The sequence below is a fragment of the Tyto alba genome, unplaced genomic scaffold, assembly GCF_018691265.1.
Source record: "Tyto alba isolate M040663 unplaced genomic scaffold, T.alba_DEE_v4.0 Super-Scaffold_38, whole genome shotgun sequence".
Lineage (NCBI taxonomy): Eukaryota > Metazoa > Chordata > Aves > Strigiformes > Tytonidae > Tyto > Tyto alba.
This window is the reverse complement of record NW_024881313.1, coordinates 19,532,260-19,552,658: the sequence shown is the minus strand read 5'-3', so window position 1 is coordinate 19,552,658 and position 20,399 is coordinate 19,532,260. Positions and strand designations below refer to the sequence as shown.

The window sequence follows — 20,399 nt, the reverse complement described above, 5'->3', positions numbered from 1 at the left end:
GCAGAAAACAGCAGATAAAAGGTAACAGCTGTTATGTGCACAGCTGTCAAGGTCCTTTTGACTATGTATAACTAAGAACATACATTGCAGCTTTCAAAGACTGAGAATCTGTCATGTCAACAAAAGAACTCAGAAGACTGTATGGAAATGGGTCACACTGTAACAATCATCAGTCTTAAAGACGGAGCTATAGCAAGAGTTCTATTATGGAGACTATTCTATATTTAAAAGTGTATTATCAAGTAATCCAAATTATATGTAAATGTTGATGTGGAGAATATAATAACATTTAAAAAACACAGAATCATAGAATGGTTTGGATTGGAAGAGACCTTAAAGAGCATCTAGTTCCAACCCCCATTCTGTGGACAGGGACACCTTCCACTAGGCCAGGTTGCTCAAAGCCCTGACCAACCTGGCCTTGAACACTGCCAGGGAGGGGGCAGCCACAGCTTCTCTGGGCAACCTGTACCAGTGCCTCAACACCCTTGCAGTAAAGAATTTCTTCCTTACATCTAATCTAAATCTACCTTCTTTCAGTTTAAAACCATTACCCCTTGTCCTATCACTACATTCCCTAATAAAGAGTCCCTCCCCTTCTTTCTTGTAGGCCTCCTTTAGGTACTGGAAGGCTGCTATAAGGTCTCCTTGGAACCTTCTCTTCTCCAGGCTGAACAACCTCAACTCTCTCAGCCTGTCCTCATAAGGGAGGGGCTCTAGCCCCCTGATCATCTTTGTGGCCCTCCTCTGGACCTGCTCCAACAGCTCCACATCCTTCTTATGTTGGGGGCCCCAGAGCTGAACACAGTACTCCAGGCAGAGTGTCATGAGAGCAGAGCAGAGGGAGAGAACCACCTCCCTCAACCTGCTGGTCATGCTTCTTTTGATCTAGCCCAGGGTATGGTTTCTTTCTGGACTGTAAATGTACCTTGCCAAGTCATGTTGACCTTCTCATCAACCAACAATCCCAAGTCCTTATCTGCAGGGCTGCTCTCAATCCACTCATCACCCAGACTATATTTGTGCTTGGGATTGCCCCAACCCAAGTGCAGGACCTTGCACTTGGCACTGCTGAACTTCATGAGGTTTGCATGGGCCCACCTCTCAAGCCTGTCAAGGTCCCTCTGGATGGCATCTCTTCCTTCCAGCATGTCAACAGCACCACACAGCTTGGTGTCATCATGAAATGACAGGTCTGTCTGTAGTAGACCCCACTATAACACTTTCTGTCCCTGCCTTCCCTTTATTCCTGACCCATAAGCTCATAGTCAGCTCCTCACCCATCCCCAGGCAGAGCTTTATGCACTCTAACTGGTCATTGACATAGAGTGCAACACCCCGTCCTCATCTCCCCTGCCTGTCCTTCCTAAAGAGTCTGTATCCTTCCATCCCAACACTCCAGTCATAGAAGGTATCCCACCACGTCAAATTTTTAAGACCTGGCGCCACACACATGAAAAACAGTGTGCCTATAGTAGACAGCTATCTTCCATCTCCTCCCAAATTAAGGCAATAATTGGATGCAACTGTCCTGTCCAACACTTGGACCATCCTTGAAATCACAAAAATACATAAAACATGTTTGGCTTTCCACAGGAAAAACAGGTCAGAAAGATGTGCTATTTGATTAAGGAGGATACTTACCCAGTCGAAGACATTCTAAAGATGCCTGGGCCCAGTTTCTTGTAGACGAAGATTCAATGAAATAGCAGTGACCTCGGAAAGGAATCCAAGACTTGTGTCCTTCTGACTCAGGGCACTTTCCTGGAAGCTGAGGGGGCTCAGTGGGAGCTTGAACTGGTTTTTTTTTTTTAAAAAAAAAAAAAAAGCAAGCACAAAACTTAAAGAAACAGCTTCTTGTACATTCTTTTATCATTAATAGATTATTCTAACCAAATGTTGGAAAACTCACTCAGGTCTTTAAAATAAAGGTAGTCTGGTAGTCTATAATTCTTACTACAACACAATAATGGGAAAAAGCCCTAAATCTTTGAACAAAAAGTACTGCAACTGTAGTATCGAGAAATCTAATTTAGCAAAGAATCCAAGCGTACTTTTATCTTTTAACACATTCTTAAATTCAGCTCAACTCTTTACTTGCAAACATATTTTCACACCTGACTGCTTTGCTGAATTGGGACCCAGATGAACTTGGTCATATGGTCTCTGACTAATATATGGAATGCAGAAATCTTTATTATATGATAGCAACAGGAGTTTCAGTTCAAAAACATAAGAGTAAGTGGCCTGAAGAAGTATCCTTAAACATTTCTATACCACCTGCAGTCTGTTACTCAGTTATAAAAGGAAAACCTGGAAACCTGTTATAAGTAAACATTACTTGTGACACCTTATGGCTTGGTCATTCAGCCCTTCCACCTTCAACACTGTACCTGTGTGACTACTACCTAACATTCATTGCATTTTGATTTTGGTCTTTTTGGGTTTTGGTCTTGCATGCTTACTCAGTATCAGAATAAACAGCAGAATAATGTGAGCCAAAGGTTTGCAAAATATATCTAACACTATTAATGTGAAATGATGGCTATTTACAGTCACACTAGCTCTTTCTTAATATGTGTTGAGCATCATTTTAAAGCAGCCCCATTCAACCCAATTAAATGTTCATGATTTCATCAATTTAGCTCTTGAGATAAAAAACAGCACATAAGTATGTATGAGCAGACCACCCAGCACAATGAACTCCAAAGAGATAATCATTGTAATTACAATAGTTAGATTCAAGTTCTTACCATCAGGTTTTTTGCAAACAGAGAAGTAACTTTCATTGCAGGATCCTGTCTTCCAGGCTCCAGCAATGTCTAGATAGACACAGCCTATTTTCTGCTTTGGCTCCCCTTCAGCCCATTTAGTATACTTCATTCTCCAGTTATCAATCCATTCATAACGCCCATTGGTCTAAGAACAAAACAAATCAACAGAAAAACAGGAATGATTAAACTCTAAGCATTAACCATTCCTTCATCAATCAAATGTCTGTCTATGCAGCACCTTGTACTAGAAGACTTTTTTTAAGAAATCAATAACCAATACAAATGGATCAAACTTTTACACTTATGTTGTGACAAACAGCTATTCACTGGGAAATACATCAGTGCAACAAATAATTTTAAGCAAAAGGAAATGCAGAATAAGTGACATTGAATTAATTTTGAATTTAACAAAACTTAATTTGGGACTAATAAAAATTTCATTTGAAATAATTTGTAGGAGTGAAAGTCTGATGACTAATTTTTGTACTTTTTGTTTTCCCCCAAATGTCAAGAAATATAGATTATTTTAACTTAAAATATATTTTAAAACTTAATAATTTCCCACCAAGGCTAGTGAATTCAGTGAACCATCCTGATGATTAGGTTAGGGGAATCTTTTTTTTTTTAGGAAGTGGTGTGTTATGTTCACTCGTATGTATTTCTTTCATATGCTCAGCCAAATGGAGTGAATGTGGGACAAGTGTCTGTGCCAAGAAGAAAAGGTGGAGTATTTTAACATCCAGAAAGTATCAAAATATCAAAGAACTGGGAGAGAGGAAACAAATAAAATTAAAGTAGGTAAACCAAATAATTATTTGGCTAACTATCCTCGGAAGTGTCATAGTAACAGTACTTTATTCTACTTCTGAAAATTGAGTATTGTTATTTAGAATAAATGCTTTTCACTGTACATCTTAAAATATGTGGATTTTATCTCAAATACACCATACATACAAAGAGATATTTCAAGATGCTAGCCTGAAAAATATCTTGTTTGGAAGTGTACAGAGTGTAGTATCACAGAAAAAAAGTGTGAAAAACATGTGTAATATTTACAATTTAATCAGAGTAATGGAAGAGGATAGATTCCTACCTGTAAATCTGACAGCACATTAAAGTATTTAAAACCAAGATATAAACTAATAAGCTAAAGTAAAGAGAGATAATTGACTTCTCAGTTCCTGATTTGTCCATAAGAGAAGCAGCATCGTGTTCAACTAGTCTGATGTTCTTACCACATTACTGTTAAGACCAATCCACATAGGTGCCCCATACTTTAATATCTTTAACCACAGGAATGAATGACTGTAGGGGTCTAAGACGCTGGAAAGGTCAAACTGATCACGTTTGCAGTTTTTTCGTGCATCCTCCCATTTCATTTTGGTATGGATGAACAAATAACTGCTGTTACCATAACGGATAATGCTGGATGGGGATGAACTTGTAGAAGGCAGAAACTCAACATCTGTAAAACAAAGGGTTAAAAAAGACTCATATACTTGTTCAAAAGAGGATTATGATTTCACTGTGATTGAAAACAGAATTAAACAAAAAGCCTTTTTTCCTGATTTCATATTACCTGGCTTTTGATGAGCATGGGTTAGACATGCCATTCTTCAAGCCAGCAAGTAGCAAAAATCAACTGCAAAGTTGTAGAAAGGAAAAGAGCTACTTAAAGCAAACTCTGACAAGGAGTAAAGGAGCATTCTGTATAATCCTCCAGAATAGTATTACTGAAATGTATTAGGATTAGATTAGGTCACAATTTATTTAATCTTTTTTTTTTTAATCAAAATAAATGTTTTGCAGAGACTGTGTTCAGGGATTTTTTTAACAAAGAAAAAACTCCACAACAGGCCAGTCCTTAAAAATTAATCACATATGTAAATCCATGTTTTCACTGCTTTCTAATTTACTTTTTGGAGGTGAATTAGTTCGAGTTTGGTGCAGGTGAGTTACAGTCACACTCCAGACACTTCATGCTACAAGTACAAGCCAGGACTTTCCAGAACGTTTTGAAAGCCAATGTGTTCAGAAAATGACAGACAAAATCATAGAACAAATATCATGTCAAAGGTCATATTAAATAAAAAGATGGAAATACAAATTCCAGCTTGAGAAGGTAGCAACACAGCAGTTACTGGGAAGGGTCAGCTGAGAGTAGTGAGTCTAACTGGACCTCTGACACATATGACCCTTGTGCTCTTGCCTGAAAAACAATTTGTGGATGCATCTTTATTGGAAGTGAAATGATGTTGAAATCCACACACCCAAGCAACCGCCTAAAAAACCATAAGGTTTGTTTGTGTTTTAACTAAAAAGACAAGTACCTGCATTAATTTGGCATATATATCCTCTGTTGTTATCACAACTCTCATCAGCCCACTTCCCTGCTTCTTTAACAGGATTGTTTCTCATGACAACACAATCAGCCTTGAGGCAAAAAGATATAAAACCAGTTACAAATAGCTAGAAAAAGCAAATATAAAACTTTTGTCCCCCTGTTACATCTTCAGACACAAGTAATGCTGTAGTTTTACTCTCATATCCTTGTAACATTTAAGAGCAGAAGTTTTATGATTTGGAGGTTCTATTCCTCTTGCACTTCACAAATTTCTTAATGTTGCTCTCCCTTGAGAAACACTGGGGTGGATAAAGCAGACCAGAGAAATTCCAGTATTCTCATATCTTCAGGCATACAGCATGGAGAGAAGGAAAGCCACAGACAAGTTAAAGGGAAGTGAAATCAACTATTGTAGAAAAAAATGGTTAAGTTTGCCCCAGGAAAAAACCTGGACCCTAAATGGGCAATGCAATATTTCTGACATATCAGTCTCTTCACATTTATTGTTGCAAGCTGTAATAGTACACACAGAAAAATTAGAACTGCTGCTGCCCAAAGGCAGCCATTGATCTGTCAGTACCACCCTTACGGTGACATTTCAACTTCTCTGACACAGACACGGTAGCAAGAACCCATGTTAGCACATATTAAGCAAACAGTGATGAACGTAAAAAGCTGCATGGGTACAAATAGTTTTGTGCAATGAAGCATCCATATTTATTTTATTCTATTTACTTACTTGGTTTTGCTGTCCAGGAGGAGATGCACAGAGAAACACTTCATTTGTAAGTGAAATGTATTAAGATTTAAATCTTTCAAACTTAACAGTTGCATACTATTTTATATTAACTATGACAACTGATTTTTTGCTAAGGTCAAGCAAACTTAAAAATAAAACTGAAATTTATAAAATAGACACTTTACAAGTTTTCACAGAAGACTTCATAGAAATCCTATTACTTTTCATAAAAAGAGAAAAATATACATTGTTCCTCCCAGAAGTAACATTTTAAAGATGCTTTCTCTTTTGAACTCCAAATTCTCCCAATTTTCTCCCTCCATTAGAAATAAGAAGCTCAGAGGTGCTACTTTCAAAAATAGGAAAAAGGACATTATACATAAAAATAGATTTCCACATTCAAAATGGCATTCAAGAGATAGAGTTACTACTATAATGTGCTGTAGTTCCATAGCACAGAATTATCTAACCACATAAGATCAGAGACGGGAACTCTATGACTCTAGTTTGTTTGACAGAGAAATAAGGGAAGTGATTTTCTTGTTTTTTTTTTTTTTTCCTTTTTTTCTGTAAAAACTGAATGGCTGTCTTTTTATAGAAGCATGTCCTTTCTGCAAATGTGACTGATAGAATTTGCTTCTATATAAGACACGCCTGTTTGAGGGGAATGTATGTAAGTGCCCCTTGCAAGATACATGCCAAATGAGAAACCTGCTAAATTCAGGCACAGTGGTGGTTAGAGGACTCAGAGGATGTGTTCATATAGTGTGCTTCTGGGGCAAATGCAGGAATCCCACTGTTCTCTTTACCAGAGCCTATGAGAGCAGCACAGCCTTCATGGACACAGAGAACTAAAGTCTGAAACCAGACTTTGTACGAGCACTACATAGATCCTGTTACCAGTTAATACAGCAACTCCCAAGGGCTCAAAACCATTCAGTCTGCTTGGATTTATATCTGACATGTACAAAGGGATGGTAATAATAAGTCAAGCTGTAGCATGTCTCAAATCCCAACAAATGCATAAATGCAATCTAAAATCAAATTTCAGTGAACAATTTGTGATTGCTATTTACCTGGCCATCATACGAGTATAAATCCATATGTCCTGATGGGAAGCCTTTGGCCCAGTTTGTAAAGTAAACTCCTGTTCCATCTGTCCAAAGGAACCTCAGTTCATGATTTATATCGTTTAATCCAATCCATGTATCAGTAACAAAATCTTTCATATGGAAGGTGAGGAAAGCTAGAGTAAAAAAAGACAAAGAAAAAGATAAATACTTTTAATGAGGGACAATTGAAATGTCTGGCCTCACTGAGATTGGTAATATTAAATATTTTTTTTTAAATACAGGACACTTAATTGTTGACAACACAAGCAGGTAAAATGAAAAGGAGGTGACTTTTGAGTTTAATAAACAGGGAACCAGATATATAACTGTGCATTTGGGCAAAATACTTCAGCTACTTATCTAACCTGGTACTGAGATGAATTCCAAAGGCGTGACAGAAATGCTTTTTATAATGTCTCAAGACATTTTTGAATCCTCATTTGACAATTAACTTAGAAATATGCAGCCATGTAGATCACACACATTTTTGATAATCCCACCAGAGTGGTTACCTGCCAGTGGCATCAGAGAGCACCACTGAGCACCTACCCCTTGCGAATCTGCACAAGTAGTGCTGTCCTAGAACTGCAGGAGTGTTTCCTCTCTCCCTGTCACACCTCAACAATAGCCTGCACTGTTTTAGCAGGGAGCAGAATGCACAAGCAACATGCTTAAAATGAGTCTCAACAGAACGATTCATCACAAGCAAATCAATCACCACAGCTTTGCACAGTCCAGGAAGGTGCGTATGTGTCTTAGCCAGCATGGCTAGCTCACAAATAGAGCAGACTAGGCATTCATCAACTCACTAATCCACAATACATCAAACATAGATAAAATTAATATATCCTACAGTCATGAGCTTACTTTTCTCTGCAAACAATAGAAAAATTTCTGTCTGCTCTATCAACCATTCACCTTCCTTTAGTCTTTTAAAATGAATACAACTTACAGTTTCAGGAATGGAACCTCTAGATTTCTTTGCCAAATGTTAGCATTGCTGCTCTGTCACAAAATTGTAACAGGTACTCAAGCCCTTACACTTATATTGCCAGCACTAACAATAGCTTTATGCTAATAGTTTTATTGCTCATTTCTCTTTTATCTAGAATTCAGTCCCTGTACTTGAATGAACCACCTGAAATCTGTACTTCAGAAATTATGTTGGATAAGAATTTAACTATGTTTGAAAAGTGAAAGATTGATTCTTCATCTCTTCACATGTGGAAAACATAAGTAGTACTAAGTTCATGTCAGCAGTCTAAATTTAAACTATTTAATTGATCAGACTACAACAAAGACTTGTTTTACAATAGTTAATTTTTTTCAGTATGATCTTTTGAGTTCACAAACAGTATGTGTTGTGCAACATCTGTTTCTCATCACTGTAGTATAAAACAGTATTTCTAAAAAGAGTGTGTCGTTAACTTCTATCAAAATCTTCCCCAATTTTTTATTTGAATGTGTGCCATGTTTGTTCAAGCATGAGGTAATTTCCCTTTGCTCATCTCCCCCAGTCAGGGATGCAGCTCTTAGGTCCATTAAAATAAGCTCCTCTACTGAAAAGAATGGTACATCTATGTGGCAAGTTGTGGGTAGGTGTATGAGCAGTCAAACCCCTGCCCCAAGCTGCCCAGAGACAGTAAGTTCTGATCCTAAAGTTTTTCTGCTTGAGTCAATAGGAAAGCCATGGAGCAAGTTAATGCCACCTAGTGAAACTACATCACTTGGAATGGAACTTGCTGCGCCCAGCTGGCATCATGTGTAAGCAGAAAAAGCACTATTATGGCTGCCAAGACAACATACATATGTATATATATCTAAGCCAACATTCAAATTTGGTAGATTCAGGTAAAGACTTCATTGTAAATTTCTAGAAATTGTATGTTTTGTAACAAAAATCAGATGTGCAATCAGTATTCAAATCCTGTCCATAGTCACAAAAATACAATAGCCATTCTGTAAAGATTAAATGATATTTCATCTAGTTGACAGAAAACTAGACCCAGTACCTTGCACTTGTTCATTAGGGATAGTAGCCAGGTTTCCTCCTAAATTCATGCAAGCTGTTCGTGCAGCATGCCAAGTGACACGTTCATCTTCTGAAGATCCAAATATTTTGTAACACTAAAACATGAACAAATACTCTATATATTATCTTTACTTCAATATCCCTCACAGATTAAAAACCACTGCTTTAAGAAAAGCAGGATGGATAAAAGGCAGTAGAATAATGCATTTATTGGAAAAAAAAAAAAAAAAAACAAACAAAAACACATTCAGCTTAAAATGAGCTTTTTGTGCTGGTGCTTGCTCTATATAAAATTAAAGGTCTTGAGAAAGTGTTTTGCTCAACAAGGCACATAAAAAATTTGACCTGAAATCCCTAGAAAATAAGCAAAACTGGACTTTTTACAGACAGTCAGCCAACAGTGGTAAACTATGCATGACTGGTATTAGTCTGCTTGTTTGTTTATTTGACTCTACAAAGCATAGCATGTTAATAAAGTTAAGGAAGACAAAATGTATTCAGTACTGAAAGAACATTATGGTTTGGTTGAAAAACATCAAGATCAAAGCATCAATACTTCAGGAACGCTGTCTAAACTCTTTAAGAAATGCACATCAAAAGGTTTGAAGAGATGACTAGAGAATGACTTTCGTCAACTGCAACTGAATATGCTTATCTGCCACTTCATTAGAAGCATTAAAAAAGCACCTTTCCTGCAAAACAGTGGATGGGCAAATAAAGAAAAGCATGCAGACATCAACCAACTGTTTCCAAAAAATAATAATATTTTACTCTAATAAACAATACTATGAAATTATTCCTTTGTTTTTTATTTAATGTTATGCCAAATATCCAACATACACTGCATTTGTTATGGTACCTTATTATGAAAGGAAAGCCAAGTTGGACGACATCCTCTTGGAGCTGAAAATGTTGTTGGAGGAACAGTTGAATTAATGGAACTGTTGTGCCTTTCACATATGTAGGGATTTGGATAACCACAGTTTATATCATTCCAAAATCCTGAATGTAAGATAAATGGGGAACTGTATGATACCACATCCAGAGCTGGTTAAATGGAAATCAATTTCACTCATTCTTACACAAAGTGTTTTTAGTTGAAAGATAAGATCAAATCCTCAGAGTGTCTCAGATTATTATCATTCTATATCAGTATCTAGGATAAATATGTCACTTTACTTTTGCTACAGAATGTTAAAAGCAGTGTAGAAGCAGTACTAGAAATATCAATTGTAAAGTGGCACATTAGGCCATTTTTAATAAAAATTATAAAACAGTTGTCTATAAATCAGAGGTCTATCAAACAAACCTCTAACAGAGCTTCCCTGTCACACAACAGCACAAAATTATTAAGTCTTGAAAATAACACTATGGTCTATTTCTGTAACATTTTTCAAAAGAGAAAAAAAAAAAGGAGGAAAGGGTGCCTCTCAAGAAAAAAATGTTGTTACACAAACACAAATAATGAAATTCAGGAACAAACATGCAAAACTCACCTAAATTTTTATACATAACTACACAGTTTTCATCATTATTTGCAAAGTTAGGTTCATGTGGTGCCCATGCCAAATAATTCACTGGAGTGCCATCCATCCAGCTTAAGAAAAACAATCCAACAAAACACTTCTTTAACATACAAATAGAATTTCTTTCATATTACAAGAGGTAATTTTGAAATATGTTTAATAAAGCCATTCATAGTTTAAAGTGTACTAGGTTTTTTGACCAATCTGCCTCTTTGTTAATTGCACTAAATTCACTCTCTGGGCAAAGACATAGGTGTATGTGTTGAAGTTGTGTTTACTCTGCCTTTAAGCAATATGCTAACACTTTTGCAACTTATAGGACAATACTCAAAATAACCATTTGGGCCAGTATGAAAGCCAGACACCATTTCAGCATAAGAGATCCCAGATGCTCACAATTTCCCCCAAGTCATACATTCCCTGTGCCTATTACAGAGAGAAGAGATTTTATTCATAACACTGGTAAAATGCTTGATCTTTCCCTCATATAGAGGAAAAGGGCATGACAAACCACCTACAAGGAAATTCCTGCGGCCTCACCATAAGGTAAAATACAAACATCAAAAAAGTTGTACATCCATGTAGATTAAATAATAAAGAACAAAATCATAACCAGGCAACCAAACACTTATTCAAAGACATATTTCTATTGGACTGCAAGTGACAGAGGTGCCCAAGTTCAGCCTTCAGGCACATACACAAAATACTTCACTTAAAAGCATATTCATCTTAGGGTCCCTACAAAAACAATGGAATGGCAGAGACACCTCATTTTCAGAAGGTGATCTGGCTCACCTAACATCCTAATTATCCTCTGGAGGTTCCTCATTGTCACTGTGTACTACAAAGAGAACCAGGAACTACTAGACAACTATCCAGGCACTTCACGACCTAGACTGAACTGTATTCAGGCCTAAATTAACATCACATGTGACAATCGATATAGTGCTGCATACTGACACTTAGAAAGGCTTGCAGAAAACCTGCTTATCCTCACAGTGCACCCAAAGTGACATAATGGCAACAGCTATCTTTCTTCTACAATAAGAAAATAGGTTGCATTTTTCCTTTTATTACAGTCTGTTCCCAACAGTTAAGGATGTGGAAAAAAAATGTTTTTACCTACCAGAAATCTTACATACTTTGAGTTGGGGAACCTATTTATATTTTCAGTATAAATCACACAATGAAGGAAAATAGAATTCCTGAATAAAAAATCAAAATACATTATCTAGAGTGTAATTTTTCTGCTAGCTTTGGGTGAATTCTATTTAGGAAACATGCAGTATTTCTCCTTGATAATCTGGAGCTAAATTAACATGGAATTAAACCACTTGAGAATGCAATTATGTTTAAATTAAGACTCAAAACTGAGCGTGTCACCTGAAAATCCATGCCCTATTGAGTTACTTGTTTGTTTCCACTGACTAGAAAATCTTAAAACAAACAGTAAAGCAGAACTTCTAAAATCTAACAGACCTGATGTAAATTTCTAAAAATAAAGTAAATGCTTTTATACTGTTAAAGAATAAGTCCAGTTTTAGGGTTTATGAATCTACTCTAGCTTCCTCTGGTGTCAAGGAGAAATTCCATTTACTTGAAAAGGAGGTGGCCTTCTGTGAAGAAAAAATGTCACCGGTATCAACAGGAAGTATTTTTTAAAAATTCCTTACATTAGCTATGTTTTATTGGAGTATGGACAAGGCAGACAACAGCTGAGAGCAAAATTAAAATCAAACTTTTTTCCTGCTATAATTAAATATAGAATATAGTATTAGTATATATAGATAATATATAATATATATATTATATATATATTAGAATATAGAATATAGTATTAGTAATACGGCAAGAATTCCTAACAGAAATGGGATTCAAAAAAAAGTGGATTAAATAAAATGGCACATTGTGGTATATTTTCTACAGAATATTTTTTTACAACCTTCACAATCAAAAAACATTAAGCATGAAAATCCCACAGAATTCAGAGGAAAAATATTCTCCTTTGCTTCAACAGGCCATAATTTCATTCAAAGACTTCATTATTTTTGCTCTACTCAGTAGATTATTTTAAAACATAACGTAAGCTTGATGGTTCTAGCTGGCCTACCTTGTTCGTTGGTCAACACTCAGTTGTAAACCAATGAAATATGAATCCTCTTTGCCATTTTTCAAGATCTAGAATGTAAAGATAAAATTGTATATGTCCTCTTTTTATCATAGAAATCTGTTATGTTAATAAGGAGCAATATATGTCTGACTGACAGAGGATATGAACTGCTATACTTTCTAGCTACAACATTTAAATTAAAGCAGCTCAGAGCTGACAGTCCACAGTCAAACTTCACCATTGGCCAAAAGGTGTGGTCACTATATCAATATTTCTCACAGTCTTACTTGAAAGTCCCTGAAATCAGCACCTCCTGCACAGACTCTGCAGTGGACATGATCTGACAAATTTCTTGCAAGGGACAAGCCTTCCTAGAATTTGGATATAAATTGATATAGGCCCTTGTGTCAACTCACTGCCACTCTTCAGCCAGCACAGGAAAATTTTTATGTAGTTCAAATCTGATATTTAAGCACATTCCTAATTAAAAGAAGTTGGCCACAAGACAGTATACACAGGCAATCAACCCCAGCCACCTAGGAAATATCATTTAAAAGCTCTTTTTTATGGCATTATCTATGCATCAAGCTGTTGTTCCTGCATGATGATATTCCCCACACAAGAAGAAGGAGGCAAAGGAACAAACTTGAGGACCAAGAAGAGGCTGCGAGGTAGACTACATCCTAGGTACACTGACAAGATCAAAACCCAATGTTCTGAGTGTTGCATGTAAGGCATTATCTGTTTTGATCCACTGCTTAAGATATCTTGAGTTTATCTGGTGATAAACTCTACTTTCAGTTAACTCACCCGCCTTACAGAGTCGTAGACCATAAGTATAATACTTCTTGCTAAAATTAAGCCACAGATCATTTAAAAGTAAGCATGAAGATTTACTTTAGCACATCACCAGTGGCATATAGACAAGTGGTGTAACTGCCACACTGAATCGAAAAAGCAGATAATGATCTGTTTAATGCTTAATGTGCTTATTTCTATACAAAATACAAAACCAAAATTATTCTCATCTCAGCTATGAAACAATCTTAAAAAATACTTGAATTTGCTTTTCATATTAATCTGGCTTAGTGTTACTGCAATTTCACTGTCATAAAACTTGTAGGGAGAACACCAGGGTGAAAAGGATTTGTGCCCATGCTCACTTGTTTTGGATGATTTATTCCATAGTATTAATGATTTTTCTTACATATCGCCAGATGAACTTTCTTTCACTTTCACTCTCAATGACAGCAAGGTCTCCAAAGTTCCTTTTGCAGAACTCCCGACCTTTTTCCATAGGAACATTCTCAGTGCTGAAATAATACTGCTTGTCTTCATGTGCAACCCATCCATCCTCAGTAGTCTTGTATTCTGTAAGATAAATGGTAAGCTAACTATATTGTTCCTGAGAAGTAAGAAGTTCTCATTAGTAAAATTTTTAAAATTTAAACATATGCACACACAAACAGTAATAGCAATAACACTTACTGGGTGCAGGAGATTCTGTTGGTTCAGGCTTTACACTTGCACCTGTAAGAAAAATATAATTATTATGATTGTACACTTTCTGCTGTAAGAGGAAATATTACTATGATTGATAGACATGTTTTTCTATTGACATAGACTTTTATGGTTAGAAATGGGCTTAACACCAAAAACTAGAAGGAACTAAATAGCCTAAATCTCTTATTTCTGAACACTGTTCAATTTTAAATTTATATTCTTGTTCCCTGAGGCTATTCCTTATGTGCAAGGTATTATAAAATACCTCAAAATTTACATGAAGTAAGTAATTATTTTTGGTATTCACTGGATACAGAAAAACTTATGTCCCAAAGCATTAACTTGATTAAGACAGTCCTATATCTCCCACTCCCTCCTTTCCCCAGGTCACTTATACATGAATTCTGACTTAAATTAGAGGCAGCAGGAATGTAACCTGGGTTATATTCTTTTGTGGTGCCCTAGCTACTACATAGTGAGTAGTAGTCCCATTTTTCTCTGGTTGAGAAGCACTTCTATCTGGATCTTTAAAATTTCCCTTGATAAAAGCTCACTGGAAAAGATCCCAATAAATTAACTGGTCCTTTCTGAAAAGAACACTTCAGGCTAAAGAATTCCCTTGTTTGTTTTTGCTATGGCATCATGGACATGGCATCTCAGATGGCATCATTAGCATTTCAGGATTTCTAATACAGGAGATCTCTGTCTTTATAGGCTTACCAATTTATTTTGTTCTCATATATAATATATGAGCTCAAATATAATCTCACCAATACTGGAATTTAATAAGAAATCATTTTACCAATATAGAGCAGAGCTGGTAATTTATTGTCAATAATCTAATGCAACATCTTTATTTTGCTCCCCTCCCTCCCAATCTAAGAATGTGGTTAAATGTTCAAATGAGCACTTTCTAAAATACTCAAACTTAGGTAGATGCACTGCTTGTGGAACTCAAGTATTCTCTAAATTATAAAATTTGTCTTCAGAAAATAAAAAGCATCCAAATTCATATCTCAAAAGAATTTAGCAAGAAACCAACATGTGAATATAAAATCCAGTCAAAGCAAAATAAAGTGTCTTAAAACCAGGCTCCATCTTGCAACTACAGATTCATTTAGCTGACAAAAGAGTACCTGAGCCAAGTAAAGGAGCGGGTTTTCACACATAAAAATTCAAGTATATGAACTGATTTGCAAACTATTTTCTAATAACTTAACACTCAGGAAAAAAAAATACAAAATAGGATTTGTTGGAGAAGGCATAAACTGCTTAAAATGGAAAGTCAAAAATGAATGTGAATATTCGAAGTAACATTTCCTATTTTTCAAGTATCACATTTCCCCTTCTTAAATCATAAAGAAAGGACAGTGAGAAGTCCCAGCAGGGCACCAAAGGCTCTGTATCTTTAAATGCATCAAAGACATGGAAATCCTTACACCTCTTTGATATTTCACGTTCCACATGGCATTATTCTTATAAACATGTTTTGAAATTTTTATTTCTTAAAGTTAAGGAAAAAATAAGTGAGAATCTTCTCTTATTATACTAATACACAGGAGTAAGTGATACCTTTTCTTATCTGGCAAACCCATCCATATAGATAATCACAGTGCCTGTCATTCCAAAGCATGCTGGAATCACCACTGATCTCTGCACATAGTTCAATTCCTTGATAATTATTGGGTTCTCCAAAGCCCCAGTTTTCATACCTCACCTATGACAGAAAAGGTTTTGTGAAGATTCTGTTATATAGAAAGAAAATAATGGAGAGAGGGAGGAGACAGCATCAAACCACAGACCTACAACTTGTTCCTACTGTCAGTTTAAAAACTTAGATAAGAGGAAACCAGAATCTCCCTCTGTAAAATCTCTAATCTCTGTGTAAATTTCAAACTTTTCTTCAGATTGCAACTGGACTGCATCTTAGATAACAGTTGTTTCTGATCACATTTGGAAGAATATTGACATTTTTATAGGACCTAAATGCTGTATAATTAATCTAATAACAATGATGGGGCACTCCTACATATTGATATTAAATTAAGCAAATATCTTGTATGAGTAAAACATTAGGATATTATTGAGACACAACAAAAATGTGGCATTTTTCTCACAAAAATATTACTGATGTACTGATAAAATTCCAGTTTCAGTTTTCTATATAGTAAACTTCCATCAATAAATTTTGACCAACCCTATATGAAATACACCCACATGTCCAAAACCACTTTTATTTCTACCAATTTATATCTTAGCCTAAAGTGCAGTCAAATCACACTGGCATAAAACAACTGCCTTCAGCTCTGTGGAATGTAGGCCATTTTAGATAAAAGTCTAATTAGCAAAGAAGAGAAATACTAAAGATGGACTATTTTACTCAAAAAATCTTTGCATTTATAAGAACATCCTTTTAGTCTACATGAATTTAATTTTCTTGTTGATTCAATGCACATGTTCTTATCAGAAATCAGAATGTTTTAGCAAAAAAAAAATCAAGCCACCGAATTACTGTTCATAAGCTTTCCTAAAGAGAGCACGATACATTAGAGGGTTGTGATTAGGCATAAAATTACACAGAAACACATACACCACGCACACTTGAGAAGCACAGCAAATGCAAAATGACAGCTGTGGAAAAATAAATCACTCACTGGAGATCCATCACTCCAAACAAAGCCATCATCAGGATTCAAGTAATATAATCCCATCCAGAAATGCTGATGGTAATAGCCATTGTTCCTAAAAAAAAAAAAAAAAAAAAAAAAATCAACAAAATAATAAATGTCCCATTTATAAGAAGTTTAAACATCAAACCAAAGGTAATAAGGGTATGAAAATATTTTTAATAATCTATCATTCACAACAGATTCTCTAAAAATAATCCTTAAAGCTGTCAGAAACAATAACAATCAGGGTGGAAATTAATTAAAATGCAACCACTTCTAGCTGTTATCCCTATACATTATCTCACAGATTGCAATAGTGACCAAGAAAATGTCCAGATCCAATACAACTCTTGAAAATAAGGTGGTTTAATTTTGTATAATGGTTCAATATCTACTGTTTCTCCATTTATCAACTCTCCATTTTCCCTTTATAGCCATTTACAGTTTACAAACACAAAGTTACTTGCTGCAGTTGAATCACATTTAAAAAATAGCACCTTAAACTGATTGTCTGCAAGCAGACACACTTTATTGATTTATCTGAATTTATTGAGTCAATTTGCGGTAATGCAGCACCTGAGACTTCTTCCTTACTATAAGTACACAGCCAGGATTCTAGTACAGTTGGAGCAATTTACAAGGCTGCCATGTTTCAGCCTTGCTTCCTAGTTAGACTGGGATGTATAAGGTCATTGAGCCCAGTCTATTCAGGTAATATTGCAAGTCTTACCTTTTTTAAGTATTTGATCTCATTCAGAAATCTCACATCTGCTTTTTACAGTTCAGAGATTTACTTAACTTTATTTACATTCTCTGTGTAGGAAAAAATGAATCTGAAGTTGCTTCTGCTTTCTGATTAGTTCATAAAAATGACAGTCAACATTGTCTGATGTCAGCATGCAACGCAAGTCAAGACCAGTCTTATATCACAACTGTTATCCTATTTGTACACTTGCTTATGTGAAAATAACTGGCATCTGTGGCAATTTTATAATATCTCCAAATCCACAGTAAATATTTTTACATCAGATGATAAATGTTGCCTCAACTTGATATCTTGACAATCTCATTTTAGCATCAGCTTCTGGGGTGATTGCCACTAGTTGTACAACTGATATTTCATCAGCTCTGCCTTTTTGCTGCTTGATACAGATGCAGATAATGAATCCAGACTGGCTTCTACTGAAGCAAAAACATACTCATCAAATTAAATATTTCAGAAAAATTAAAAGGCTAATTAAACTGAAGGGATGGCCACCCTACAGATACTCACGCAATAGAACGCCATATCACATACTGCTCTTCTTTACCATTAATGGAGGCCAGATCTCCTCCTATAGCTCGACAAAACTCTTGAGATTCAAGCCATGTTTTCTTTTGCTCTCCTCTTGAAAAAGGCTAAAGAGAGCATATTGTAATCAGACAAAATAGACCAAACAGGTCACAAGATCAAGAAACTTCAGCTACCCAAAAGCAATTAATTTACAATGAATTTATTCTGTGGGGATTACAGAAACTTTGAATATAGGATTTATAAGCATTTGCCTCTGTGGAACACAGGCTTAGTATGAGCGTCTTTAAGCCAAGTTAGCAAACCGCATTGCTGACAGGAATATCTGCTGCAAGACAATAACTAGGAGGAAGGCACTTTTAATCTTAAACGAATGTGAAATTAAGATCAGAACATCAGACCTGAAGATCAGACTTTAATGGAATAAACAAAACCATGAGCATTTCAATAGAAGGGAACAAGACCTCTACATATAATATGCAAATAAGTTTATGAAACAGTAAGACATATGTATACCAATTTTTATTGCACGTATGCGAAGCAAATAGAAACCACCCTAATGCAGAAATAAGCTGCATACTTACTTTGAAACAGAAGCTAATATGCTTGTTTGAATCCCAACCTTCTGGACACTGGGGAACAGGAGTTGTTGTAGGAACAGGTGGAAGCGTCACTCCGTCTGCCCACACTTTGCATAGGAACTTTGCCTTTTCTTCACATTTTATTACATCCCATAATCCACCTGCAATTCCAGTCCTCATGGCAACACAACCTGGTTTTCTTCCTGATTGTAAACAGGAACGCACAAAAGCAACATTTAGGGGGTCATAAGAATTTAGAAAACTTCATATTCTATCCTGATGGAAATTAAGTATTTATACAGTCGAAAATGTTTCTAACATTGGAATGGTCCAGAAAATTATCAGAAAGCTGGAACACTTCTTGTATGAAGAAAGGCTGAGGGAGTGGGGTTGTTCAGCCTGGAGAAGAGAAGACTCTGGGGAGACCTTATAGCAGCCTTTCAATATGTAACAGGGGCTTACAAGGAAGATGGAGAAAGACTTTTTACTAGGGCCTGTAGTGACAGGACAAGGGGCAACAGTTTTAAAATGAAAGACAGTAGGTTTAGATTGGACATAAGGAAGAAAGTTTTTTAGTGTGCGAGTTGTGAGATACTGGAACAGGCTGCCCAGAGGAGTTGTGGATGCCTCATCTCTGGAAATGTTCAGGGCCAGGTTGGATGGGGCTTTGAGCCACATGATCTAGTGCAAGATGTCCCTGCCCATGGCAGGAGGCAGGTATTCGATGATCTTTAAGTGTCCCTTTTGATCCAAACCATTCTGTGATTCTATGATACTATGACTCTAATTAATTTAAAAAAAAAAAAAAAAAAAAAAAGGCAAAATATCTGTGGTTTATCCACATCTTAATACTGAATTGTGCCTCACATCAAATCATCTCCAGTGGTTGAGTGCAGCAATATCATCATCTGTGATGCAACATATTCTCCCCTAAAACTGAAGATGTTGTTAGAGCTAGTTTCTCAAATTTGTCTAATTTGACTATACTTTTCACAAACTAACTTGTTATATATAGGACAAGTATTGGCTTCATGGTCTACATAGCCTTATCACTCCACCTGACATATTCAAATCAGCATTTAGGCACTGAAATTAAACAGAATCAGAGGATCTCCTGAAAGGCAAACGCCAGAACCTTGAAAGCTGATGACAATCCCCTTTCTGATGTGATCATGTCAAAGATTAAATGACCTTCCACTCCCATAATTTCATTAGAACAGAAAAAAATAACGTTTTCCTCAACAAAAGTCAGTAACTAAGGAAATCACAATTAATGTAGAAAAGGTATTAACTAAAAAAAACTAAGCACAAATCTTCCTTTGGACCTCTTGTCCTTTCCTACCATCCCATTTTCTCTAGGACGAGAGATGCTTCATGCATGCTGTGGCCTCACACACCTCAACATGCAGTGAGCAAGTATTCTATGAGATATGGCTGAACAGGCAGGACATGACAGCAGGGCCTGCAAAGATTGCTCTTCCAGAGTAGTACAGACACAGACTTTCCCAGAATAGATGCAAATCAGAAGTGTGATCTCAATTTAAAGTTTCTTCCCAAGCTCATGTTAAAAACTCATTTCAGCACTACACAGGAAGTTATCAACAGCACTGCATGCTTGAGAAAGCAGCCAGATATATTTGAGAACAATTAGTCATTATACCATCAAACAAGGGCTAAGGAATGAAGTAAAAAAATTTCAAGTAGTGAGCAATGTATTT

At 36.0% G+C, this 20,399-nt stretch overlaps 1 protein-coding gene across 1 annotated transcript in view; it reads right to left on the bottom strand.

Annotated features, from left to right (window-relative positions):
- LOC104357856 (macrophage mannose receptor 1) overlaps nucleotides 1–20,399 on the bottom strand; it is a 66,173-nt gene that overhangs the window by 10,264 nt on the left and 35,510 nt on the right. The window contains exons 12-26 of the mRNA XM_032991375.2: nucleotides 18,685–18,884; nucleotides 18,083–18,207; nucleotides 16,795–16,882; nucleotides 15,713–15,857; nucleotides 14,126–14,167; nucleotides 13,845–14,008; nucleotides 12,638–12,705; nucleotides 10,498–10,598; nucleotides 9,861–10,003; nucleotides 8,982–9,096; nucleotides 6,934–7,103; nucleotides 5,105–5,207; nucleotides 4,010–4,239; nucleotides 2,754–2,919; nucleotides 1,645–1,797 (exon numbers count right to left, since the gene is read on the bottom strand). Coding sequence (XP_032847266.2) covers nucleotides 1,645–1,797; nucleotides 2,754–2,919; nucleotides 4,010–4,239; nucleotides 5,105–5,207; nucleotides 6,934–7,103; nucleotides 8,982–9,096; nucleotides 9,861–10,003; nucleotides 10,498–10,598; nucleotides 12,638–12,705; nucleotides 13,845–14,008; nucleotides 14,126–14,167; nucleotides 15,713–15,857; nucleotides 16,795–16,882; nucleotides 18,083–18,207; nucleotides 18,685–18,884 — 2,013 coding nt within the window. The remainder of the gene's footprint in view (nucleotides 1–1,644; nucleotides 1,798–2,753; nucleotides 2,920–4,009; nucleotides 4,240–5,104; nucleotides 5,208–6,933; nucleotides 7,104–8,981; nucleotides 9,097–9,860; nucleotides 10,004–10,497; nucleotides 10,599–12,637; nucleotides 12,706–13,844; nucleotides 14,009–14,125; nucleotides 14,168–15,712; nucleotides 15,858–16,794; nucleotides 16,883–18,082; nucleotides 18,208–18,684; nucleotides 18,885–20,399) is intronic.